This window comes from Equus asinus, chromosome 8, assembly GCF_041296235.1.
Source record: "Equus asinus isolate D_3611 breed Donkey chromosome 8, EquAss-T2T_v2, whole genome shotgun sequence".
Classification (NCBI taxonomy): Eukaryota; Metazoa; Chordata; class Mammalia; order Perissodactyla; family Equidae; genus Equus; species Equus asinus.
The window spans coordinates 18,808,922-18,831,094 of NC_091797.1; the positions used below are offsets into that span (position 1 = coordinate 18,808,922).

At 41.8% G+C, this 22,173-nt stretch overlaps 1 protein-coding gene across 3 annotated transcripts in view; it reads left to right on the forward strand.

Annotated features, from left to right (window-relative positions):
• Positions 1-1,602: 1,602 nt before the first annotated feature.
• The window catches only part of ADGRF1 (adhesion G protein-coupled receptor F1), a 42,611-nt gene continuing 22,040 nt past the window's right edge, over positions 1,603-22,173 (forward strand). Inside the window, exons 1-8 of one of the 3 annotated variants that reach the window (XM_070514805.1) lie at positions 1,603-1,997; positions 13,136-13,278; positions 13,517-13,614; positions 14,935-14,992; positions 17,007-17,156; positions 18,393-18,566; positions 20,242-20,342; positions 21,392-21,450. In XM_070514805.1, coding sequence (XP_070370906.1) covers positions 13,546-13,614; positions 14,935-14,992; positions 17,007-17,156; positions 18,393-18,566; positions 20,242-20,342; positions 21,392-21,450 — 611 coding nt within the window. In that variant the 5' untranslated portion in view covers positions 1,603-1,997; positions 13,136-13,278; positions 13,517-13,545. The remainder of the gene's footprint in view (positions 1,998-13,135; positions 13,279-13,516; positions 13,615-14,934; positions 14,993-17,006; positions 17,157-18,392; positions 18,567-20,241; positions 20,343-21,391; positions 21,451-22,173) is intronic. The other 2 variants (XM_044776818.2, XM_070514806.1) reach the window with 2 other exon arrangements.

A 22,173-nucleotide genomic window follows, 5' to 3' on the forward strand; every position in this document is an offset into this window, starting at 1 on the left:
ATTCCCACTAAGCTGTGAATGATGTATGTGCTCCATATGCACTTGCATTTTAATGCAGACAATAGGAAAAGGGCAGCACTAAACGGAGACAATATCTACTCCTAGGACTTCAGACATTGGATCAACCGAGTGAGAGTATATGTTTCTAGAAGTCCTTGACTCCTTGTATGAATGGAAATTTGATCTCCACTTAGAATTCATGGATTCTGAAAACAGTCAAAACCTTGAAGAAAAGGCACATGAGGAGAATAGAATTAACTTGGCCAAATTATGAGATCAGCTCTATTCTGTCCCGGCTAGTGGGGGACAAAGGAGCAATAGTTGATGACCTTGGACAATTGGGGGTTGTCAGGGAGGCCTCATTCTCTTGACAGCTTTCCCATTGGACCGGATCCAGACTTGATCATGAAAAGTTATGATGTAGACCAAGTGGCTGGTGTGGGAAACAAGAGAGTCATGTTGTGTTTAGGCCTGTTTGGCCCTAACGGTCTTCAACAAGAAAGAATGGGTTCCAATGTTACTAGGAATATTGTTCATTCTAAAAAAGATATTTCCATCAGAGTTTAGTGCTCCAACGACCATTTTCTTCTTGCTTAGAAGATCGATGCTTCCCATTTTCTGATAATAAGAACAATGGACCTGAGTAGCTTTGCACTTTTTTTTTTGAGGAAGATCGGCCCTGAGCTAACATCTGCAGCCAATCCTCCTCTTTTTTTTTACCCTGTGGAGGAAGACTGACCCTGAGCTAACATTCGTGCCCATCCTCCTCTACTTTATACGTGGTACACCTACCACAGCACGGCTTGCCAAGCAGTGCCATGTCTGCACCTGGGATCTGAACCGGCGAACCCCGGGCCGCGAAGCAGAATGTGCGCACTTAACCACTGAGCCACCAGGCCAGCCCTGCTTTCCCTTTTCTTTGACTGCTAAGAAGCTCTGTCCCCAGAGTTAAGTTTCAAATTTATAAAACAGTGTAGACACTTCATAGGTTTTTATTTGCATTCTTTTTCTTCATTGACTCTCTTCTTTTATAGCTTCCCTTTTTCTAGTTCATGTAGTTTTTATAGAACTTTCATAGTTCTCATACAATTAAAGAAACAGAAAAAAGAATTTCTGTTCTAATATCGTTTTATTTTCTGCATTAGCATTGTAAGCCACCTCAAGTCATTTGTAAATATGAAATGTTAGTTTTCAAATTGGATGACTCCTTAGAAAGGAAAGAAATCTTTATTAAAGAAGTTAATAAGGTTTAGCTTTAGGTTTTCGAAGGACAAAGAACATACTGAAAACGTTCGCCCTTGGCGTGCACGTTGTTGCTTTTTTTTGCTAGCCACGGTTCCACGTTACCCCACTCAGAAGCCCAAGGTTCCTTTGCCTGGGAAAATAGCAAACTGATTCTCCAGACTTGAGTGAGAAAGTTGGAGAAGGAAAAATAATATCTACCCTACCCCTACCCTATTGGATTTACCTACCTCCCCCAAATGGAATTACGAATGAAGGGACGCATTCCTTCCGATTTATGGGGTATGACCCCGTGTGTCCAGAGGCTGGATGTGAAAGCTCGACAGAGTGGCATTTTGCAGCAAACTGATCTGGGACAGAAGTGTTCCGCATTCCTCTAAAGCACTGTTCTCCCATTTTCCTTCTGTGATTCCAGAAGTTCATCTATGTCTGCGGGAAAAATCATTATGTTTTGGTTTCTGCGCTCCTTCCTCTTACCAGGCCTGATATTGACTTGAGGGTGAGGGAGAGTCAGCAGAAAAGTATTTCTCTTTTTCTTCTTGAAGGGGGTGTGTCCTGGGCTTGTCTGCCGCAAGGGCAGCAACGTGCCCCGGACTTGCTCATGAGTCAGTGGACCCGCCTGCGTGCCAGTGAGCTGCTGCGGTTCAGGTTCAGATGTTAATATTGTCTTTCCAACAGCGTGAGAAGCGATTGAGCCACAAGTACGCTGGAGGAAGTGCTCCCTCGGGCTGTGATGCGAGGAGAGGAATCAGCAGGTAAGCCCAACAGCTGTGATTTGGTTCCTTAGAACGTGTATTACTATCACCAGTACTACCTATTAATCTGGTATTTTTTTCCCCTTCCCATGGGGAAAACTCTGATTTCAATATCCAGCTTTCTGAAGAAGATTAAGTAAAGGAACAGAGAGTGGAAAAAGCAACGAGCAGAGACAACAGAGGTCAGCCTCTTGTAACTATATAAATGGAGGTGATTTGCTGAGTCTCAGACTCCAGGTTTTCTGACTCAAAGCTCCTCATTCTCTCTGTGGATTAGAACAGGATATCCCCGTGTTCTTCGGGTGTGCCTGGGAGGTAGGTTGACTGAAATAAAGAAGGCTGCACCACGGATACTTCTTAAACATATCAATCTCATGGCTTCCCCTAATTAGTAATATATTAGCTTTAGCAATCTCTTAAAATAAAAATACGCTTGAGAGGATTAAATTTACTTTCCATTTAGGGTGAATTCGTTTAAGTTTTGACTGAACTGGGAAGAACTTCCCAATTTAACTCCTTCCTTAGACTCTGAAAAATCCAAAAGTTGGCCCTTAAAACCATCCACTCTGCTCCTTGCCCCAAATAAATATAAAGCGACACCCTCTATTTTCTGATGGACAGGTCTTGAAAATTTGTAATTTTTCTTTTCCATTTTTTCCTTCTTCATGAAAACTCCATTTATGTAACCAGGTATCGTGTGTAATACACCCATGCCGGAGACTCAATGATGGGAAGTTAACGAAGGAGGTTTAGGAAAAAGATCAAGGTGGGAGAGGCGAGGAGAAATGATGACTTAGGCTTTTTGATGGCCAGATCCATTAAACTAAACCTGGTAATTGCACACATAGGCTGGAGATCATAGATATAAGAGAAACAACAAAAATAGATAAACACACATTCTAAAATTTATTAGAATATTAGCACAAGCCTTTTGTTATGTTCTTTTTTTTTCCGCAGTAAAACCACTAGTAATTATCTAGTCGTAACCAAAATTAAAAACAATTTTACAATAATAGGCACGTAAAGCTTTATTCAACCATTAACAAGTAGCATAACTTGGAGCAGATTATTTAGCTTTTCTTGCTCTGGCTACTTAATTTGCAAAATGATAGAACTAGCATTAAGGTTTAAAATGGGAGTGTATGCATGTTGAGTCTTAGCGGCTTGACTTGCAAGCATTCCTGTTTTGTGCACAACCACAAATTGACATGAATTCTTGCTGACATGCCTCATAGGTATGCATGTCTTGCTTCTCTAAAAAGACAGTAAATTTCTTTAATTTTTTTTAAAAACAAGACAGGGTCCGCCTTACAGAGTTTATCGCTTGTGCTGAGAGGGAAGGGGAGCACCATACTTTCGCACCCATGTGCTCTCTGATGTCATTCATTCTGCCATTAGAAGAATGCAAACATCCTCATAGGAAAATAAATGAACACATTCATTCAAACCAGGGTATTAGTGACTGATTTTAGCACTTTGGTTGGGAACAAGTGTAAACTGGAAGAAGCAAGAGGGTACTGGGATTGAGGGCATTAGCAGTGGTAGGGACGCGTGCCACAAGGGTAAAAGACTCAGAAAGTGGAGGAGGGTACCCCCAGGACAAATGTCACTGAAGCCCACGTCCCACCCAATCTAAACATGCGTATTTGCAACTTTCACAATCTCCTGCCTTGTTCTCTTTCTAAAGTTCTTCGGCAGGGGATACCCACAGCTACAGAGAATGGGAAACCACATTCCCAAACACACCATGGATTCTCCTAGATTGTGTCTGAGGAGAGAAGTACTCACAGGATGTCAAGGTCTCCACAGTTCTGCATGGGGTAGATATGTGGTCTTAATAGCTGTGAAAATGATCTAGAAACCTGGAGGCATAGTGCAAGGGTCTATAGCATCATGGCCTGAGATGTCCTCTCTCACATGCACAGCTGCTTCCAGCCTTGCTGAATTCCACACCTGCAGCGTGTGAAACCATAGCAGAGGGGAGGCCCTCTTCCCACACCCCGTCCCCTCCAAGCCACAGGTCATCTCATAGAGGCTCCTGCTGAATGGCAGATGGAAATCTGGGCTCTGGCATGTTGAGAATGAAAATCCCTGAGAATTATTAAGTGTGAAAGTGCCCTGGCGTTTCATAGAGTTATGGTAAATTCCCCGTGGGCAGTCAGTTGAATAAGCCAAATACAAAGAGGTGAACAGCAACGAAGTATGTAGTCCTAAAACTGTTCAAAATAGAGTTAAATCTTGTTGATGATGGTTATCAGGTCTTCACGGCGTCTCTGTGTCCTCAGTGCAAACATCAGTTTGTAATCTCCAGAGTCGCACAGATCTTGGAAACTCTAGTTTTTCTGTTTTGTTTTAAATAAAGTCTTTTAAAATAAAGACTTTAAAGAAAGCCTTTAAGATAATTTTCTTATCATTGGCTTCTTTCTCGTAAGGTAAAGTTAAAAAAAAATCTGATCAGAGAGTTTCTTCATTGCTAGGGACAAGCTGGCATTTACTATAAATTTGTGGTGTTAGGACAGCATGTCACAGTGGAACGGAGTCACACCTGCAAAGTTTTGAGTAAAGAGACTTTATATGAAGCAGATTATATTTTCCATGAAAACCTTTCATACTTGTGTTTCTACTTTGGCCTAATTTTGTTTGAATACTTTCCTATGCTTAATCTCTAGGGAATCAGGCTAATTATTTCTGATAAGAAAGTTAACGATATATTTCTTGGGCATATAACACTTTCTTATGTTTTGTTGACCAAGATACCAATTAAGCAAGTAACTAGTAAAACAAAAGACAGATAGCAGTAGAATTAAAATATATTTAAGTCAGAATTTTATTATATGACAAGGTGGCCTTTAAAATTGATAAAGAATTATCAGGGTGGTATTGACAAAGAATCATTCAGCCAAGAGATGTAGTTTGGATAACTGGTTATTCATTTGGAGGAAAGTGAAAGTAAATCCCTATTTCACACCAAAACCTAAAATAACTCCAGAGGGATTGAAGATTTAGATGGATTTTGAAAAAACCTAAAGAAGTGTTAGAAGAAAATATAGAAGAATATTTCATCATTTTTTTATAGAAAAAAAACTCTTAGCATGACCTCAAGTTTAAAATCTATAAGGGAGAAAATTAACAAGTACAATTTCATTTACATTTTGAACTTCTGTGCAGAACAAGACAACACAAAAAGTTAAAAGACAAAAGACAATTGATAAGCAATTATTTATAACACAAGTGACAGACAAGAGCTAATATCTGCTATATAAAGAGCTCCTAAGAAGCAGTTCTTAAAAAATATGAACATTCCTATAGAAAAACTTACAACAATGACTCAAATAGTCAAGCCAGAAAAAAATACAAATGGCCAACTAACATCGAAAAAATGCCTAATCTTACTAATAATCAAAGACACGAAAATTAAAACAAGTAGTTAAAATTTCTCCTATCAGTTTGGCAAACATTAAAAAGATGTTGGGGACAGTGTGATGTAACAGACATTTCTACACCTTACCAGTGAGTGTAAACAGGTACAAACTAGAAGGGCAGTTTGGCCATGCATGTCAAAACTCAAAATTTGCAAACCTTCACTCTAACCCAGAAAGATCCTGGCTCACTTGGAATTAAGGATACACGAGAGGAAGCTTAATAGAAGGAACGTTGAAGGCAGATTGTGGGAGTCCAAATAATGAGTTTGCCATGATAGTAAGTTCACTCTTCATCTGAATAGTGTGGAGACTGGAAGGTTTTTGAGTATGGATTGACGTGATATTTGCAGGATAGGTGGAATGCCAGGCAACTGATTCTGTTTCTAGGAGGATCATTTTGGGAATAAGATTTAAAAATTTGCCTTTACTCTTTAGGAACTTACGATGAAAATATTGTTACTATGCATAGGGAAGCTTAAAGAGTGAGTGTTTTTGGTAGATTTGAAACCAATTAAGGTTTATCAGGAGAAGCATTAGAATGAGAAGTCAGATATTTGTTTTATTTAAAAATAGTCCATCCAAGAAGAGTTTGTAATGTCTCTAACCCGACCACTCACACCTGAAGACCCCACAGAGGCTCGTCTGTAGCCTCTTTCGAGTAGGCCTGATGAGTTCTTTTCATCCTTAGACAATTGAGTATCCTTAGACACCGATGACACTCACGTTTGTTAGGAGGATAGCTTTGAAACATATGTTCTTCTTTTTCCTCAACAATGAGCATTTATTTTTAAGGAACTCAGGTGGAGACCCAATTAACAATCACGACTTCATTAAAATCATGCCCCAAGCAACAAATGAGCTGGCCCAGAGTCCAGAGAAATATTAGATTCTTTTGGGAAAGAAATTTAGAAAAATAGTTGATAAATTGTTTTTATTTAGAATTTAGGTTTACCCTTCTCATTTTCTGAAAATACGAAATGGAAATAATTCCCACTTAATCTACAAGATTGCCAAAATAATCGAATAAATACATACGAAAGTTGTAAATTAGAAAGAATTATTCTTATCTCTTATTTTTATGTAACTGTCACCTCTCTTGAGTGCTGTTAAGGTACTTTTTCAAGTGAACAATCCAAGAGGAAGTTGACATTCTCTGAGCTCTACCCACTTTAAGCCTGACCTGGGAAAGTCCGGGAAAGCTGGGTCTCCACTGCTAAGCTGAAGGCTTGGCTGGAAGAAAGAGCTTGGCACCTTCTCTGGAATGCCATTAATCATCCTTTAAGGGCTCCGTGGTAACTCCTGCTTCACCGAACCATGAGTGACAGGAGAAAGCCCTTAGTTACAAAGAGTTGGAATAGAGCCAACCTGTGAATGGAGCCAACCGATTGCCTGTGAAGTTGGCAATCGAACTTTTTACGATGGAATGTAGCTGGACTTGTCATCTGTGGGAATTTAACTCTACTAGGACACCTGAAGAAGTATCGGGCATTGAGCTAAGAACAACACATCACTCTGTGTCTTTCTAAGATATAAAGTGCAGACTAAACTGATTAAAAAACCCAGAATACTCTTAGGAGGGAACACACAGCTGGGCTAGACTGACAGCACCAGTAATAGGAGAAATGCTCTGGAGCTGAAGTTCCAATGGGTGGCAAAGGACACACAGACTTGCAAAAAGAGTATCTCAATTGTTGGATCAAAAAGGATCAGATGAGGAGGTAGGGTCACAAACTGGACTCTTCAAGGAGAGCCTTTCCTTGAAACATTGGAGGACTTACATAGGGACCCTGGAGCAAAGAGACTCCAGCAACCCAGCAGTTGTTTTCAAAAGTGGGCCTGGATCACTGCTTTTGGAATTTCTCTTAATGGATGGAGCCACAATGCGTGAACACCCTGCGTGACTGTGCTCTGAACAGCCGGTGCCGGGCACAGCGCCTGGGAGATCAGAAGCCCTCAGTGTGCAGTTGGGGAAGAAATTAAAGTGTCCCAGAGAAAGGGTGACTGAGCTCAGTAATTCCTTTTGTCTCTTCTAGCCTTATAATTCTAGAATCCTTAAAAACCATACCTCTATTCTCAACCCAATGACTTAATTCTTCGTAGGTCCTCAGCCCATCTCAAAAGATGCTCAAGAACTATAATAACCAGTTTGAAAAGAAAACAGGAATAAAGCCCAGGAAAAATTTTTAATCTTTCCAGGCTTAGACTTAATGACTGACAGACATTAATGAAAAGAACAATTAAATAAATAATCTATAAACAGGAACTGAAAGATGGCCATATAATAATAGAATCTGAATGTGAATGGATCTGAGCTCACCTTATTTTATCGCTTATTTTGTCTAGGAGGAAAGCGAGTCCAGTGAGGTTTTTTTTTTAACTTTCATAAGTTCTAACAGATAAGGGACAAACCTGGGATCAGGGTCTAATTCAGCTAGGTCTCTTTCCGCTAGCTTTATACAACATAAACATACTAAAAACATGCTAAAATATGAAATATGTGTTTAAAATTTTACTGTGCACACATGTTTATGCAGACTCTCATTGAGATTTTAAATAACTTTAAATTATAGTGCTTCCAGAAGATGTTTGTCTAGCCCATGAAATTTATCAAAACTCCAAACAATTTTCCAGATATGAGATTGGTTATCTTTTCTGTCCCCCACCTATCTTTCCATCTGTCTTCTCTATCTGCCTACTTATAGGAGCACAAAGAAATCATGCTCAAAGGCAGATGGCCCACAGGTTTCTATACAAATACAGAGCCCAATGAAAATGTTGCCAAAAACTTATAAAATAAGATGTAAAATGAAAACAAGATTTTATAGGTCCTCTGCTTATAAACCAATCAGTTCTATTTGAGTCATGATTTCTTTCAGATCCTAGCTGGAGAGCTACTCTTTCCATTTGTGTGTGTGTGGGTATGTGACTCATACGTGTACATCTGAGTCCGAGACAAAGAGAGGGAAGACAGCTCTACTGGGAATTCTTCTATTTGTGGAGGAAGAAACACAAAGATCGATGCCAGGAGAGTAACCCCAGGGTTCAACTGCGCCTGAGATTAGATTACTGCTAAAAATGCTGGAAAGTGTACGTGTGAGCCATTCCAAACAAGCACTACTGTTGGTAAGGAGACAGCTGTTGACATAAATGATATTTCGAGTCATAAATACAGAACTGGAAGAATTGGGAGACAATGGACAACAGTCTCCAGAAGCGTAGTTCTGATGATTGTTCTTTGCAAATTGAAGGACAAGGGTTATCAGGAGTGAATTCACTTGAATGAATTCAAGGAAGTGAGGGAGGTCCTCCCACAGCGAAGCCCTCCCACGGATGCCAGTGCCAACACAGCTGCGGGTCAGGCATTGCTGGCCAGCCCCCAGCTGCCACAGAGCGAGGTGTGATGTAAGCATGCATACTCTAATGACAACAATAGCTCCTCCTCTATGGCAAGGACACACGGACTTAGGCCAGAACTGCATTTATCACTTGGCTTGATTTTTTTTTTTTTTTTTTGCTGGGAAAGATTTGCCCTGAGCCAACATTTGTTACCAGTCTTCCTCTTTTTCTTTTTCCCCTCACCAGATCCCCAGTACATAGTTGTATATTCTAGTTGTAGGTGCTTCTAGTTCTTCTATGTGAGCCACCGCCACAGCCTCGCTACTGACAAATGCGTGATGTGGTTCCACGCCCAGGACTGGAACCTGGACCACTGAAGCAGAGTGCACCAAACTTTAACCACTAGGCCGTCAGGGTGGGCTTGAGAATGTTTTTAATAATTGGACTCTTCCAGTTTGAAAGGGAGGTGCTGAAAATATTATCAGGTTTGCATTAGTAAAGGCAAAGTACAGTGAGTTATCAGACGCGCCCCTCCATCCCCAGTATGTCTTAACATCCTCACTACCGAGGACGTGCCTTTGAGTCAGGTAGCTTGGTTCCTATAAAAACGTGTTTCTATTACCTTGAGGCTGGGATCCCTCAGTTCTACAGTGGCAGCCATCAACCCAGGAGCACTTTTTATTTGATAAGTTAATCTGACTCAGAATTGAAGTCAAATTCTGGCACAATCCAGCAAGTAACTATATAAACTGGTGATGAGATTAAAATGCTCATATTAATAGCTAACAAGAATTGAGGATTACTACCCACCAGGTATTTTTCTGAGGACAACATATGCAATAACTCATTCAATTCTCCTGAGAGCCTCTGAATTAGATACTATTTCCCCCATCTTATGGATTAGTAAACTGAGGTAAAGAAAGTCCAAGAAAATGTCAAAGAGCATCCAGTTGACAGATGTCAGAGCTGGGACCTGAACCCTGGGCAGTCGGCCACACAGCCTGTTTTGACCTGTGTACCTTCATAGACTGTTTTCCCACCTTTGACTAGTTGTTAAATACAGGATGTCCAGTTAAATTTGAATTTCAGAACAACAACAAATAATTTTGGACGATGAATAGTGTCCCAAGTATTGTGTGGGGCATACTTCCAATAAAAAATTATTTATTTGTTACTTATCAGAAAATCAATTTTCCAACCCTATCTCAAAAAGAGCTGCATGCATCAAAGAAGCAAAGAAAAACTTTTGAGTAGTTGAAGCCTGAGTCCCAAATCCCAAAGAAGAATTCCAGTCGCAGGATTAAGTTAGGTGTTAAACTATTTTTTTCCTATCCTGGAACTAGAGGTTAAGATTCGTGTGCTGGGGCCCAGGGTTTGTTTCCCAGTCAGGGAACCACACCATCCTCTATCGGTTGTCATACTGTTGTGGCTGCACGTTGCTATGACGCTGAAGCTGTGCCACTGGAATTTCAAATACCATCAGGCTCACCCATGGCGGACAGGTTTCAGTGGAGCTTCCAGACTAAGACGGACTAGGAAGAAGGACTTGGCCGCCTACTTCCGAAGAAACTGGCGATGAAAACTGTGTGAATAGCATTGGAGCTTTGTCAGATACAGCACTGGAAGGTGAGAGGATGGCACAAAAAGATCGGGCAGGGCTCCCCTCTGCTGCACACAGGGTTGCTAGGAGTCGAAATCCACTCTACCGTGCTCACAGCAACAGAAAAGAACCAGTCTAGAATCACAACTCTCAAAGCTACCTGAAGGTCAACACCACTCGGGTAGCCTTAATAATGCACGTGGCTGAGCCAGCTGGTGCGAGATTTAGTAGGTTTAGGGCAGGACGGGGTCATCTGTGTCTTCTCATGAGCTCCTCCTACGTGTTTTCTTTCCTCCTCCTCCGCCTCCTCCTCTTTTTTTGTAGTCCAGCTATTCATGATTGGTCTACACAACAGTGCCTGGGAATCACTGGTCTGAAACCCTGACTATAAGTTTCAGTTTACCTCTTCTAGCAAGTCCAAGGAGACGGCCAAGAATCCACCCTCCAGAGTAGGAGGAAGAAGGAATAAAGAGGCCCAGAGTGTGAGAGACAGTTTCCTCACGACGCCCAGAGCTGTCACCCGGGCCTTCTTGAGCTGGGTTTGCAGCCTCAGGCCTGGACTCCACGTGGAAGAAAGAAGCTTTTTGAGAGAGAGAGAGAGAGATTGAGAGAAAGAGCCATATGAGGGCCAGGCCTCCCATTTGGAAGCAGGCCCTGGCTCAAGAGATGAGAGATCACACCCACATGCACCGAGACTCTTACGCTCTTTGAAAGCTCCCCCCACTGCAGACCACAGCCTGAACAGTACCCAGGAGTTCTCAGAAAAGAGTCTTCCTTGGAAGTGGAGAAACAGTGGGAAAGGGGCTGGAAAGAGCCCAAGTTCTCGCTGCAATGTGGCTGCCCTCCAGGAAGTATGGGGAAATCAATTTTGTGGGTTGTGACGATTTACCAATAAAAATGAAATGAAGCAAAATGAATAGAAAATATCCAAGGGCACGTCTCAGTGAAAGAATTAGTTCCGTCTCACACAACTGTTCAGTTGTTTACTCTCACTCTATGTATGCACACACATACACTCATACATTTTATTATGTGTGTGTGTGTGTGTGTGTGTGTATACGCATATATATCAGGTCATAAAATATATTTCTTTCTATGGGTCAAAAATGTTTGAAATACACCACTCTAAAGACAAATATCCATCACTTTTGGAAAGCAAAGAGCATAGAGCAGAGGAAATAGGACTCAGAGCAGGGAAGTTTTAGGAAACAAGATCTGGAAGAATGATCTGGAGCACAGGCTGCTGCCCAAAGAGAGTTAAAGCCACAGATTCAGGAGGAGTCTTGGAAGCAGGAAGTGGGGGACGAGAGGACCTTCACCGAAAGGGAGAAGGTAAATCAAAAGTTGATATGTTCCATTGCCTATTTTTCATGCTTCCCTGGAAAGCCCTAGAAAGGGCCTCTGCTGGCACACAGGCCGTGTCTGTGGTCGTCACTCCCTGTCTCTAATGCCTTTCCGCTTTTCTCGTAGATCAGAGAGTACAGTGTGGGGCAGCGCTGTGGGCCATGGCAGGGTTGGCATGAAGCTGAAGCACCCCTCGGAAGGAGGGGGGGCCGGGAGGGAGCCCAGCTCTGCCTCTTTTCTGCTGTCAATCAAGTCACTAAGCCCACTGGTGGGCCGTTGAGTTTGGGAATCCTAGCTCTTCGTCTTTTCCCATGGAGATGTGAAAGAAACGTTGGGAGGCCGCAGGGAAATTTTCCTTCATGTTCTGTCACTGCTGTCCAATAAAACTTTTTTTTTTAGTTGTAGTAAAAAAAATCCCACACAATATAAAATGTCCCATCTTAACCATTTTTAAATGTAGTGGCTCAGTAGTGTTAAGTACATTCACATCATTGTGCAACAGATTTCTAGAACTTTTTCATCTGGAAAAACTGAAACTCATAGCCTTTGAATAACAGCTCTCCATTTTCCCCTCCTCCAAGCCCCCGGCAACTACCTTTCTACTTTCTATTTCTATGTCTGACTTCTTTAGATACCTCATATAAGTGGAATCATACAGTATTTGTCTTTTTATGATTGGCTTATTTCGCTTGACATAACGTCCTCAAGGTTCATCCATGTTGTGGCCTGTGACAAGATTTCCTTCTTTTTTAAGGCTGAATAATATTCCGTGCCTAATAAAACTTTTGGCCAAGATGTCCTGTGTCTGTGCTGCCTAATGTAGTAGCCCCTAGCCACATATGGCTATTGAGCACTTAGAATGTGGCTAGTGTGACTGAGAAATTGAATTTTTAATTTCATTTTATTGTAATTAAAATTAAAATCTAGATTGCCATAGGCTAGACCTGGCAGCCTAGTGGTTAAGTTCAGTGTGTTCTGCTTCAGTGGCCCAGGTTCAGTTCCTAGGAGCAGACCTAGACCACGCATCTGTCAGTGGCCATGCTGTGGCAGTGGCTCACCACACAAAAAAGGGGGAAGATTGGCAGGGCAAATCTTCTTTAGCAAAAAAAAAAAAAAAAAAAAAAATCTAGATTGCCACATGTGCCTAGTAACTACTTTTTGAAGAGAACAGTTCTAACTTATCATGATTTGTTTCATTGACACAAATAACCTGGGTATGAATGACTACTTTTGTGACCATCCCAATGTGCTGAGTTTTGTCTAAATTATTCTGAGATCACCATAAACTGGAGGACAATTGTTGTTAATTGCATCAGCTATAAAGAAGGAGATTTGTCAGATTGATTCATTATTATTTTTATGCCTAAACACTCAGATTCTACGCTTACATTAATGGTTCTAAAGGTCCTTGGTTATCTTAATGCTTGTTTTTACAGAGATAAAAAGGAAACCTCAGGGAAGCACAGAAGGCTGGATGTTAAATGTACCTTGTTTCAAAGTTGAGCAAGTCATAATTTTCAAATAGCCTGTGTTTAGTTAAATTTGATCACCTAGAAGACAGCTCTTCAGACATTTTCTAGTAAGTTTGCAAAGAGGGAAATTTACTGCTTCTACAGTGGGAGCAGGGGTTATGGTGCCTCAGGCTGTGTACAGGAAGTGGAAAAACAATCCACACTCAGGGCTTCTGATCAGCTCAGTCAGCCCTACCACCGGGTGCGTTTTTAAATTTTGGCTTGAGGGACTTGTTTTTGTGCTCAGCCTTGTGTGGTACACCGTTTGTCCAGTCACAGACTGTGAACCCAGCTGTTTGTGTTCAGTCCAGGAAAAGGAGAGGGACCTGCTGAACATGAGAGTTCGAGTGTTCTGGCTCGTCTCTATCTTCGCAATCGCCGAGAGCCGTGGTGGCTTCCTGGAGGTGAGTTGATGTCCGTCCCATTTTTCCTCTCTACCACCTCTCCTCTCTCCCTCTGGCACTTTTAGAATCCATCACTCTTTAAGCAACTGAAACTACATAATTTAACCAACTCAGGATCAGAAGTCCTGGGTTGTTGTCTCAAGATTACCAATATTAGCTTGGTGGCCTTGGATGAGTCATTTCATCTCTTGGAGCTTAGATGACCTAATTGCAAAACAAGGATCTTGGACTAAACATCTTGGAGATCTCTTCTAGTTCAACACATTCTTTCCTATGGCATCTTTGAAGGAGAAAAATCACTTAGGTTGGAATTAGCAATCCTTGCACCCTCTCTTCCCTATCTAAACTCACTTTCTTGATGCTTTCATCTAGGATCGTGGTTTTAAAGTTCCCTACACGCCAATGACTCCCAAATTTATGTCTCCACCTCAGACCTCTCCCCTGAGCTCCACACTCACATTGCTGCTACCTACTTGGATCTCCAAATGGGTGCCCAATAGACGCTTCAACTTAATATGTCTAAAATTAAACTCTTGATTTCTTCTCACCCAACTTGCTCCTCTTTTCCTGCCTTAGCAAGCGATATCACCACCTCTCCAGCTGCTTAGGCAGAAAACATATTTTCATGCTTGACTCTTCTCATAATCCATATCTAAACCATTGGCTCTTCCTTTTTTTGGATTTATCTTTCAAATATATCTGGAATTCAAACACATTTCACCACCTCCAAAGCTACTACCTTAATCCACACCTTTATCACCTCCCAGCCATATTATTTCAATAACTTCTGGAATGTTCTCATTGATTCTGTGCTTGTCTATTTTCAACATGGCTGCAGGATGGAGCCTTTCAAAAAGCAAATTGAGTGTGTCTTTCCTCTGTTCAGATCTCTCCAGTGGGTTCCCGCCTCACTCAGGTAAAAGCTAAGCCCTTGGTCTAGCCTGTAAAGATCTACACAGCTGGCCTCCCCAGAGACACTCTCTGATCGCACTTCCTGCCCCTCTCCCCTCACCTGCTCCACTTAGCTACTCTGGCCTCCTTGCTCTATCTTCATGTACGAGGTGCATTCTTATCCCAGGGCCTTTGCATATGCTGTTCCCTCTGCCTGGAAAGTTCTGTCTTTAAGGATCTTCACTTCCCCTCCTTCTTCAGGTTTGTGCTTAAAAGTTGCCTCAGTGAGGCCCTCTCTTGCCACCTCCCCACCTTCCCTGGCTTTCATTTTAGATACACGATTTCAGTTTATCTGGGAAATCCAACAGGACCTCATGAAGTACAACATTACGAGCCTCGCCGTAATTATTCTTTCTTTCTTTTTAACAGAAAAGAGATGGCATCAAAACAAAAAGAGAACTCATTGTGAATGAGAAAAAGCCTCAAGGTGAGATTCCATTAGATAGATGGTGCAGTGGGCACTGGTGCCAAGAGACCAGGGTTCAAACCCCAACAGTACTTCTGACTGGTTGTGTGATCTTTGGCACATTACTAAACACCCCAAAACCGTAAAATGAGAATAGTAGTAATTCTTGCTAGTAAAACTTTGTAAGGATTAAATAATATAACAAAGGCATAGGATCCTGCTCCATACCTAGCAAGCAGCTGCTCCATATTCTTCCTTTTCCTCCTTACCTTGATCCTAACAATGTAATTAATGGTCACAGCCTCCATTCTGGGAATGAGTTGTTTATGAAATTTCATTTGTGGGTCTGATATTTCAAGCACCGAATACATTTCCTCATGGAAACAGTGATGCACCCAGATGGTCGTCAGCTTCCCGGGTCAGTCCACAGAAGTCTTCCTACAGTGCAGTAAATCTGCCATACAGCAATGTGCTAATAGTGCCACGGAACTTACCACCATGCAAGGCTATAATTCTTCAGAAAAATGAAATAATTCAACTTGGAATGCCATGAATACATTTTCCCTGACAGCAAAAATACAGCTGATAATTGTTGAGCTGTTACTACGTGCCAGGCACTATTTGAGATGCATTAGATGAATTCAATCCTTACACTGACCCTCTGAGTTAGGTACAATGGTCATCTTTATTTTACAGATAGTAAAATAAAATCACAGAGCTGAGGGGCAGGAGGAATGATGAAACCCAGTCAGTCTAGCTCCAGAACCAGTGCCATTAACCCCTGGCAGTGTGACCACAGTTAACCTTTCCCCTGATCCCCACTCCTCACCTGCTTGCACAGTGGGAATGGGCATCCCTTTAGCTCCACCACTTGGGGTGACTTCCAAGGCCTGGGGCAGAGGGTCCAGCCTGCGAGGAGCTGGGGAGAGTAAGAGGAGGCGGTTAAGGCTCTGTGCTGTGAAATGGTGGGAGCTATGGCAGACAGAAGTCTCTTGTAAATGTCCTGGGACGTGTGGCAGCCTCGGCCAGCTTCCTGTTACCCTCTTGATTTTCTTCTGAGAAGCCTAGGGATTGGTCCAGTGCTTTGCTTGTCTATAAACCTCCTCTGTCTAGCCCCACAGGGCCCCTAAGAAATGAGACAGTCTCATAGAAGCTCCTCATCTTTTCTGTTCCTGCAAAAAGCATGGGGGTGTCCTGAGAAATCTAAATTTCACCACCAATGGTAATGAAATGGGACCCAGCGTAAAAGGATGTTCACCTTTTGCCTGTTTTTCTGTAAGGTCCTTACGTTCTTAATCTGGGGTCCATAGAGGAGCTTCAGAGGGTCTTGAAACCCCGTGGAATTTCATACTAAGTTTCATGTGACTGTGCCTACGTGAATTCTGTGGGGGAGAAGACTCACAGGCCTTACCTTCTCTCCCAGCCGAAAACATATAATGGCCTTTCCTTAGGGAAACAAAAGTGCTGCTCAGAAATCATAGGATGGAGATGAATGTGCATAAGGGTTTGTTTTGTTTTTCTTTTGCGTTTCATATAAATATTCAAACTCAAATACTTAATGGAACAGTTTTACAAGTGAAGGAAGGACTCTTTGGGGAGGAAAGTATAAGACTGGGGGTTTATACTGGAGGTACTTCAAGGAGACCAGAGCTGGGGGAGGAGGAGGGAACAGTGACGAGGATTTTCTCACCCCTTCTCCCTTCAATCTTGATCCCTGAAACTTGACTTTGGATGTGTCCCGAGGATGGGTGTAAAGTGAGCAGGTGATGCTGGGCTGGGTCTGAGAGCGTGGGGGCAGCTGGCCTGGCAGAAGCGAAAGGGTAGATAGACATGGATCAGGCACATGTGGGACTCTGCATGTTTGCTCTGGATGCTCATTTTTAGTCAATGTCTGGATGAGCAGAAGTCAATAACAAGCAGTGTGGCAGTTCGTGACCTCCAGGTTGAATCTGATGATTGCTTCCCAGTCACTTCCTCGGCCATATTTCCCTCCCAGACTGAGAAAGGAGGCTTCTGATGATCTCCCTCTTTTTAGGCGCAGTCCAGGAGTATGAGCTGCTGCTTCAGGTGGCCTATCGAGATTCCAAGGAGAAAAGAGATTTGAAGAGTTTTCTGAAGCTTTTGAATCCTCCGTCATTATGGTCAAATGGGCCAATGACGATTATCAGAGCAAAGGCCACCACATGTAAGTCAGCTCTCTGCGGACTGGGAGTAGGTTGGGGAAGGTGAGTGTATCAGTCAGGTTAGGTCAGGTTATGCTGTGGAAACAATCATCCCCACAATCTCTGTGGCTTAAAAGAATAAACATTTTATTTCTTCTTCATGCTTTCTGTCCATTGCAGTTGGCAGAAGAGCTGTGTTTGTGTGGTCACTTGGGGACCCAGGTTGATGAATCAGACACTATCTCAAATGCACCCATTCTGAGACAAAAAGAGATGGAACACTGGAGGGTTTCACATTGGCAGTAGAATCCTCTAATACAGAAGGGACACATTAATTCTGCTCACAACTAATCAGCCAGGACTGGTTTCATGGCCCCATCCAACCTCAGGGGCCCAGAATATGCAATCCTACCATGTGCCTGGAGGAAAACAAGGCATATTTGGCAAATAGCACTAATGAGCATACAGTAAGATTCAGAGAAGTTAAATGATTTGTTTAAAGCAATGCTTCTCAAAGTGTAGTACCCAGATTGACAGCAGTGGCAGTATCAGGGAACTTACTGGAAATGCAAATTCTGGGCCCCATCGCAGACATAGTGAATCAGCAATTCGGGGATAAGACTTGCCAGGTGATTCTGATGCGTGATCAAATTTGAGAGCCATACACTGCATACTGTCATGCTTATTTTCACAAAGATGTCTGATGATTTTACCTCATTTTTTTGTCTATTAAAAAGGAATGGTTTTTGGTGGGAATTTTAGGTCAGTTTGAAGGGAATGAGCATACAGGATTCGCAGATGGAATTTTTTATCATGAGTCTCAAAAAAAAAAAAGGCACTCTGCCTTTACTATCTTGCTTACAGGGCCTACCTGGGAGTGGTGCTAGGTGGATGAGGGGAGCCTCCGATAAGATAGTGGACAAAGACCCTCTAGAACTTTTCAAATAACTCCCAGGGTGATGTAACTTCTTCTGCTTCTTTCTGCCATTCTAAGGGATATCTACTGGATCTACATTTTTCTTTTGGATGCCAGTCCCAGCCATTTGATTTTAGTGTGTGATAGATTTCTGATACCAACCTCATAATCCATTGAGTTGAGCATTTCTTTACCTTAAACAATTTGCCATCTTAGTTTCATCCTTCTAGCCTATGGTGAGAAATATTTGGGTCAGATCCTATCTCAGAGCCATAGATCAGAACTGGGCAGTAGTCAATTTATTAACTAGGCCCCATGAGATGAAGTTCTGTTTTTTGTGCAGACTGTTACAACAAGAATGGGTTCCTGAGGTGTGCCTGTGAAGATGACTATACTTGGTTTCCTCCTTCATGCCTTGATCCCCAGAAATGCTATCTTCACACGGCTGGATCATACCAGAGCTGTGACTGTCATCTCAACAACCTCACCCAGAGCGTCAATTTCTGTGAGAGAACAAGTAAGCACAGACGGATGCCAGGAGGGGAGCTCTGAGCTGGGGCCCTTCCACCCAGCATGTGATAGAGAGGGGACTCTAGCTCTTTGCCCATGTGTTACTCTTCACCTCCCTCAGCAGAACTAGTGTTTGCAGGGAGACTGAAGGGCAGCGATGGTACACCCCGCTAGGCTTGGCTGGATACAGCGAGAGCCTCAGAGGTGGAGAAGATTCAGAAATGCAAGTAGATGTTTGGGTGTCACTTTAGCCTTGAGGAGCCTCTGGCTCAGCTCTGCGATTCTATGATTCTGTTGAGATTTAGGGAGATTCGCTGAAATCCCAAGTAAGGGAAATGCTTGAGTAAATGAAATGTTTCTTCCTACCTTCTTTTCACCTCTTTTGCCATTATCAATTTCCGGAAAAGAGAAGTCTAGAGGTATGAAAGCAGGGAGAATACATAGTGACCATATTGAAAGAAATGCTCTAAGTTGCCAACAAATATGTATACTGAATGCATTACCAAAATGAAACAAATTACAAGCCTAGCTCGGGAAACCAGTGGAAGCTGAGAGACTACTGTTGACTCAGGTTTTTGTTCAGTGGATGAAGAGGTGAGCCAAATGATGTGTGTTCCAGGACTTGAAGGACTTTAAGAAGTTTCCTCAAAGACTACACCAGTTATCTGGAGGCTCTGGATTTTGGTAGAGCTGAGCAAAGAGTGAGAGAGGACCTGACGTAGCCCAGCTTTCCTGGGTATTCCTGGCTCCCTTTCCTGGGATCCCAGAAATTCAGGTTAAGGCAACATGTATTGATTAAGCACCACTTTTATACTCAGATCTGAGTCAAATTCTGGGAGGACACAATGAAGCATTTCTCTTGCTATCTGTGAATTAGCAGGCTAGTTGTGGAGACTAGTATAAGTATCTTACTAGTATAAGAAAGAAGACAATGTAATTTCTTCAAGAAATTTTGATGAAAACCTACCTTTTGAAAGGCGGTCCATGTCTGCGCCATCTTCAAGGATGCAAAGATGGATCAGACAGTGATTACCCTCATAAGGGGCTTCCCAAAGTAGAGTGTGGACATATATACATGCGACATGTTCACAAATGTGTAGGTACAGAGGCTATAAGGGAGGCATGGATAAAGTACTGTAGGCATTTAGAGGAAGACAAGACTCTTTGCATCTGGGGATCAGGCAAGTTCTCTGAGAGGAGGCGTATTTGACTAGGTCTTGAAGGAAGGATGAACAGAATTTGTCCGTGCAAAGATGGGGAAACACCTATCTCAGCGCAAAAAACCACCAGCGATGAGTAAGCAAGGCGTATGTTGGAGTTAGCAAGTAGTGATTTTTTTAAAAAAAATTTTTAATGGGGACAATGTTTAAGCTCAATGCCTAGATGGGGATGTATTTCAGTGTTAAGTGACTGCCTTATTTAACCACACCTGAGTGATCACACGTTTACCTACTTACGAGGTGGCCTTGATTACCAGCACTTTCCCATTATGTTCCAAATCCACAATTGAAAGCTCTGGTTTTATGTACACTTCCTATATTATTTTAGGTGAGCATTCATCATAAAAAGCAATTGAAATACCTCTGTTGAATAGATGGGCTCCAAGTTGTACTTCTGTAATTTTATGCTATAATACAATCGAGTAGCTTTTGTATCTATAAACTTCTTTTTAATTCCCATAGAAGTTTGGGGCACTTTCAAAATTAATGAAACATTTACCAAAGACCTTTTGAATTCATCCTCTGCTACACACTCCAGATATACCGCTGGAATTGAACTTCAAGTAAGCAGTTTCTACTCACTACATAAGAAATTGTTGGCTGTTTAACCAGGAAATTCAGATGTTTTCAATTTAGCATGTTTATTTAATATATATTCTTAATTATTCATTTTCAGAAAGTTATTACAGAGCAGTTAACAGCATTACGCACAACTGACGTATTTTGAACAATTTTTTTCTAAGAGAGTTTAGCAGTTGACTTTTTTCCACTTGTGTTCAGTTTTGCTCATTTATGTGGGTAATATTATGCTAAGCCTTCTTGATTATTTTCTGTTTTTTATTTATCAAATGCAATTTTCATTTGGGAAAATTTCATTGGGATTTGTTCCATAAAGAAGCCTCTCTTGGGGCTGGTCCCACGGTGCAGTGGTTAAGTTCGCATGCTGTGCTTTGGTGGCCCGGGGTTTGTGGGTTTAGATCCTGGGGGCGGATGTACACACCGCTCATCAAGCCATGCTGTGAGGACATCCCACATATGAAAAAGAGGAAGATTGGCAAAGGATTTTAGCTCACGACCAATCTTCCTCACTAAAAAAAGGAAAAAAGGAAGCCTCTTTTGTTGACAGCTAAAGAGTTACTGAGAAAAATTCTAAACTCACGGTAAAGTCACATAAAGATGAGATCAGTGTACTTCTGCCTCAGATGATGGTTCAGGTGTGGTTCTAACTGAAGACGTGCAAATACTTTGCCGATAGATTCAGTTTAAGTATGTATGGAAATTCATGGTTTATTTTTGAGAAGGAGAAAATAAATAGATTTTGGGTAAATTTATTGTATTAACTGGCACCAAATTCACGCCCCATTCTAAGTAGCTGGTTCTTCACTCTTTGTTAGCAATCTCAAAAGTAAATTATATGTGTGTGTGTGTATGCATACATTCTCAACTGTCATTTTAACTGTATTCATACAACATGCAACTACCTCCCGCTGTGTCTCTTTCCTTTGCTCAGTGACTCTGTTGGTTTGCTCATTGTCTGCATCCATTTTTCGCTCAAACGTCTTTCTTCTGTGGGGACAAAGACCAACATATTGCCTTTTGTTCTCTTTGTAAGCTCAAAGAAGCATACAAAAGAATTCCAGGTTTTGAGTCAGTTCGAGTCACCCAATTTCGGTAAGTAACACAATGGCCTTAGAAGGGCATCCCCGGAATTGTGCACCAGGCCCGCAGAATGCCTAGTGCTGTTCTCAAGTGACCTTGACAGAAAAGAAGGCAGAATTGATCTTTCTAGTAGGATTACTAAAACTGGACTAGAGTCTGTGATCCTTTAAAAAGTCTGAAGAAGAAAGTCTATATTCTCATTTAAATGAGTTTAGGAATTTAAATATTGAATGACATTCTCAAAGCTATGGCTCAGAGACTGGGATTACAAACCCACATAGTACGGCAGAACTTGAAAGAAGGCAGGAGACCATCATGCGCATGCATGGGAAGGGGTGTGGGGTGGCGATGAGGATTATGGGCCGCAGAGGGCTAGATTTTCTCCTTCCACGACCACAGAGCGGGTATGATGTATAATTGGGAGCCGGAAGGGGAGCTTTGGGTAGAATACTGTATTTTTGTGTAGATATCATGTATGCACCATAGTTCAAAACCTGGTAGTCATTGTTTACAACAAATAAATTATCCTTTTGTTTATGCTTTATTTATTTATTATGCTTTATTTATTTATTATGCTTTATTTATTATGCTTTAATTCCAAGGGATTGGGTTAGTTACCCCTGTGTGCATTGTTTACCAAGCATTAATAGTCAGCTTGATAGAGGAAGTGGCTTAGAGGTGAGAAAACTTGACATATTTTTTTTCACAGTTAATTGAAAGAACAGCCATAGAAAA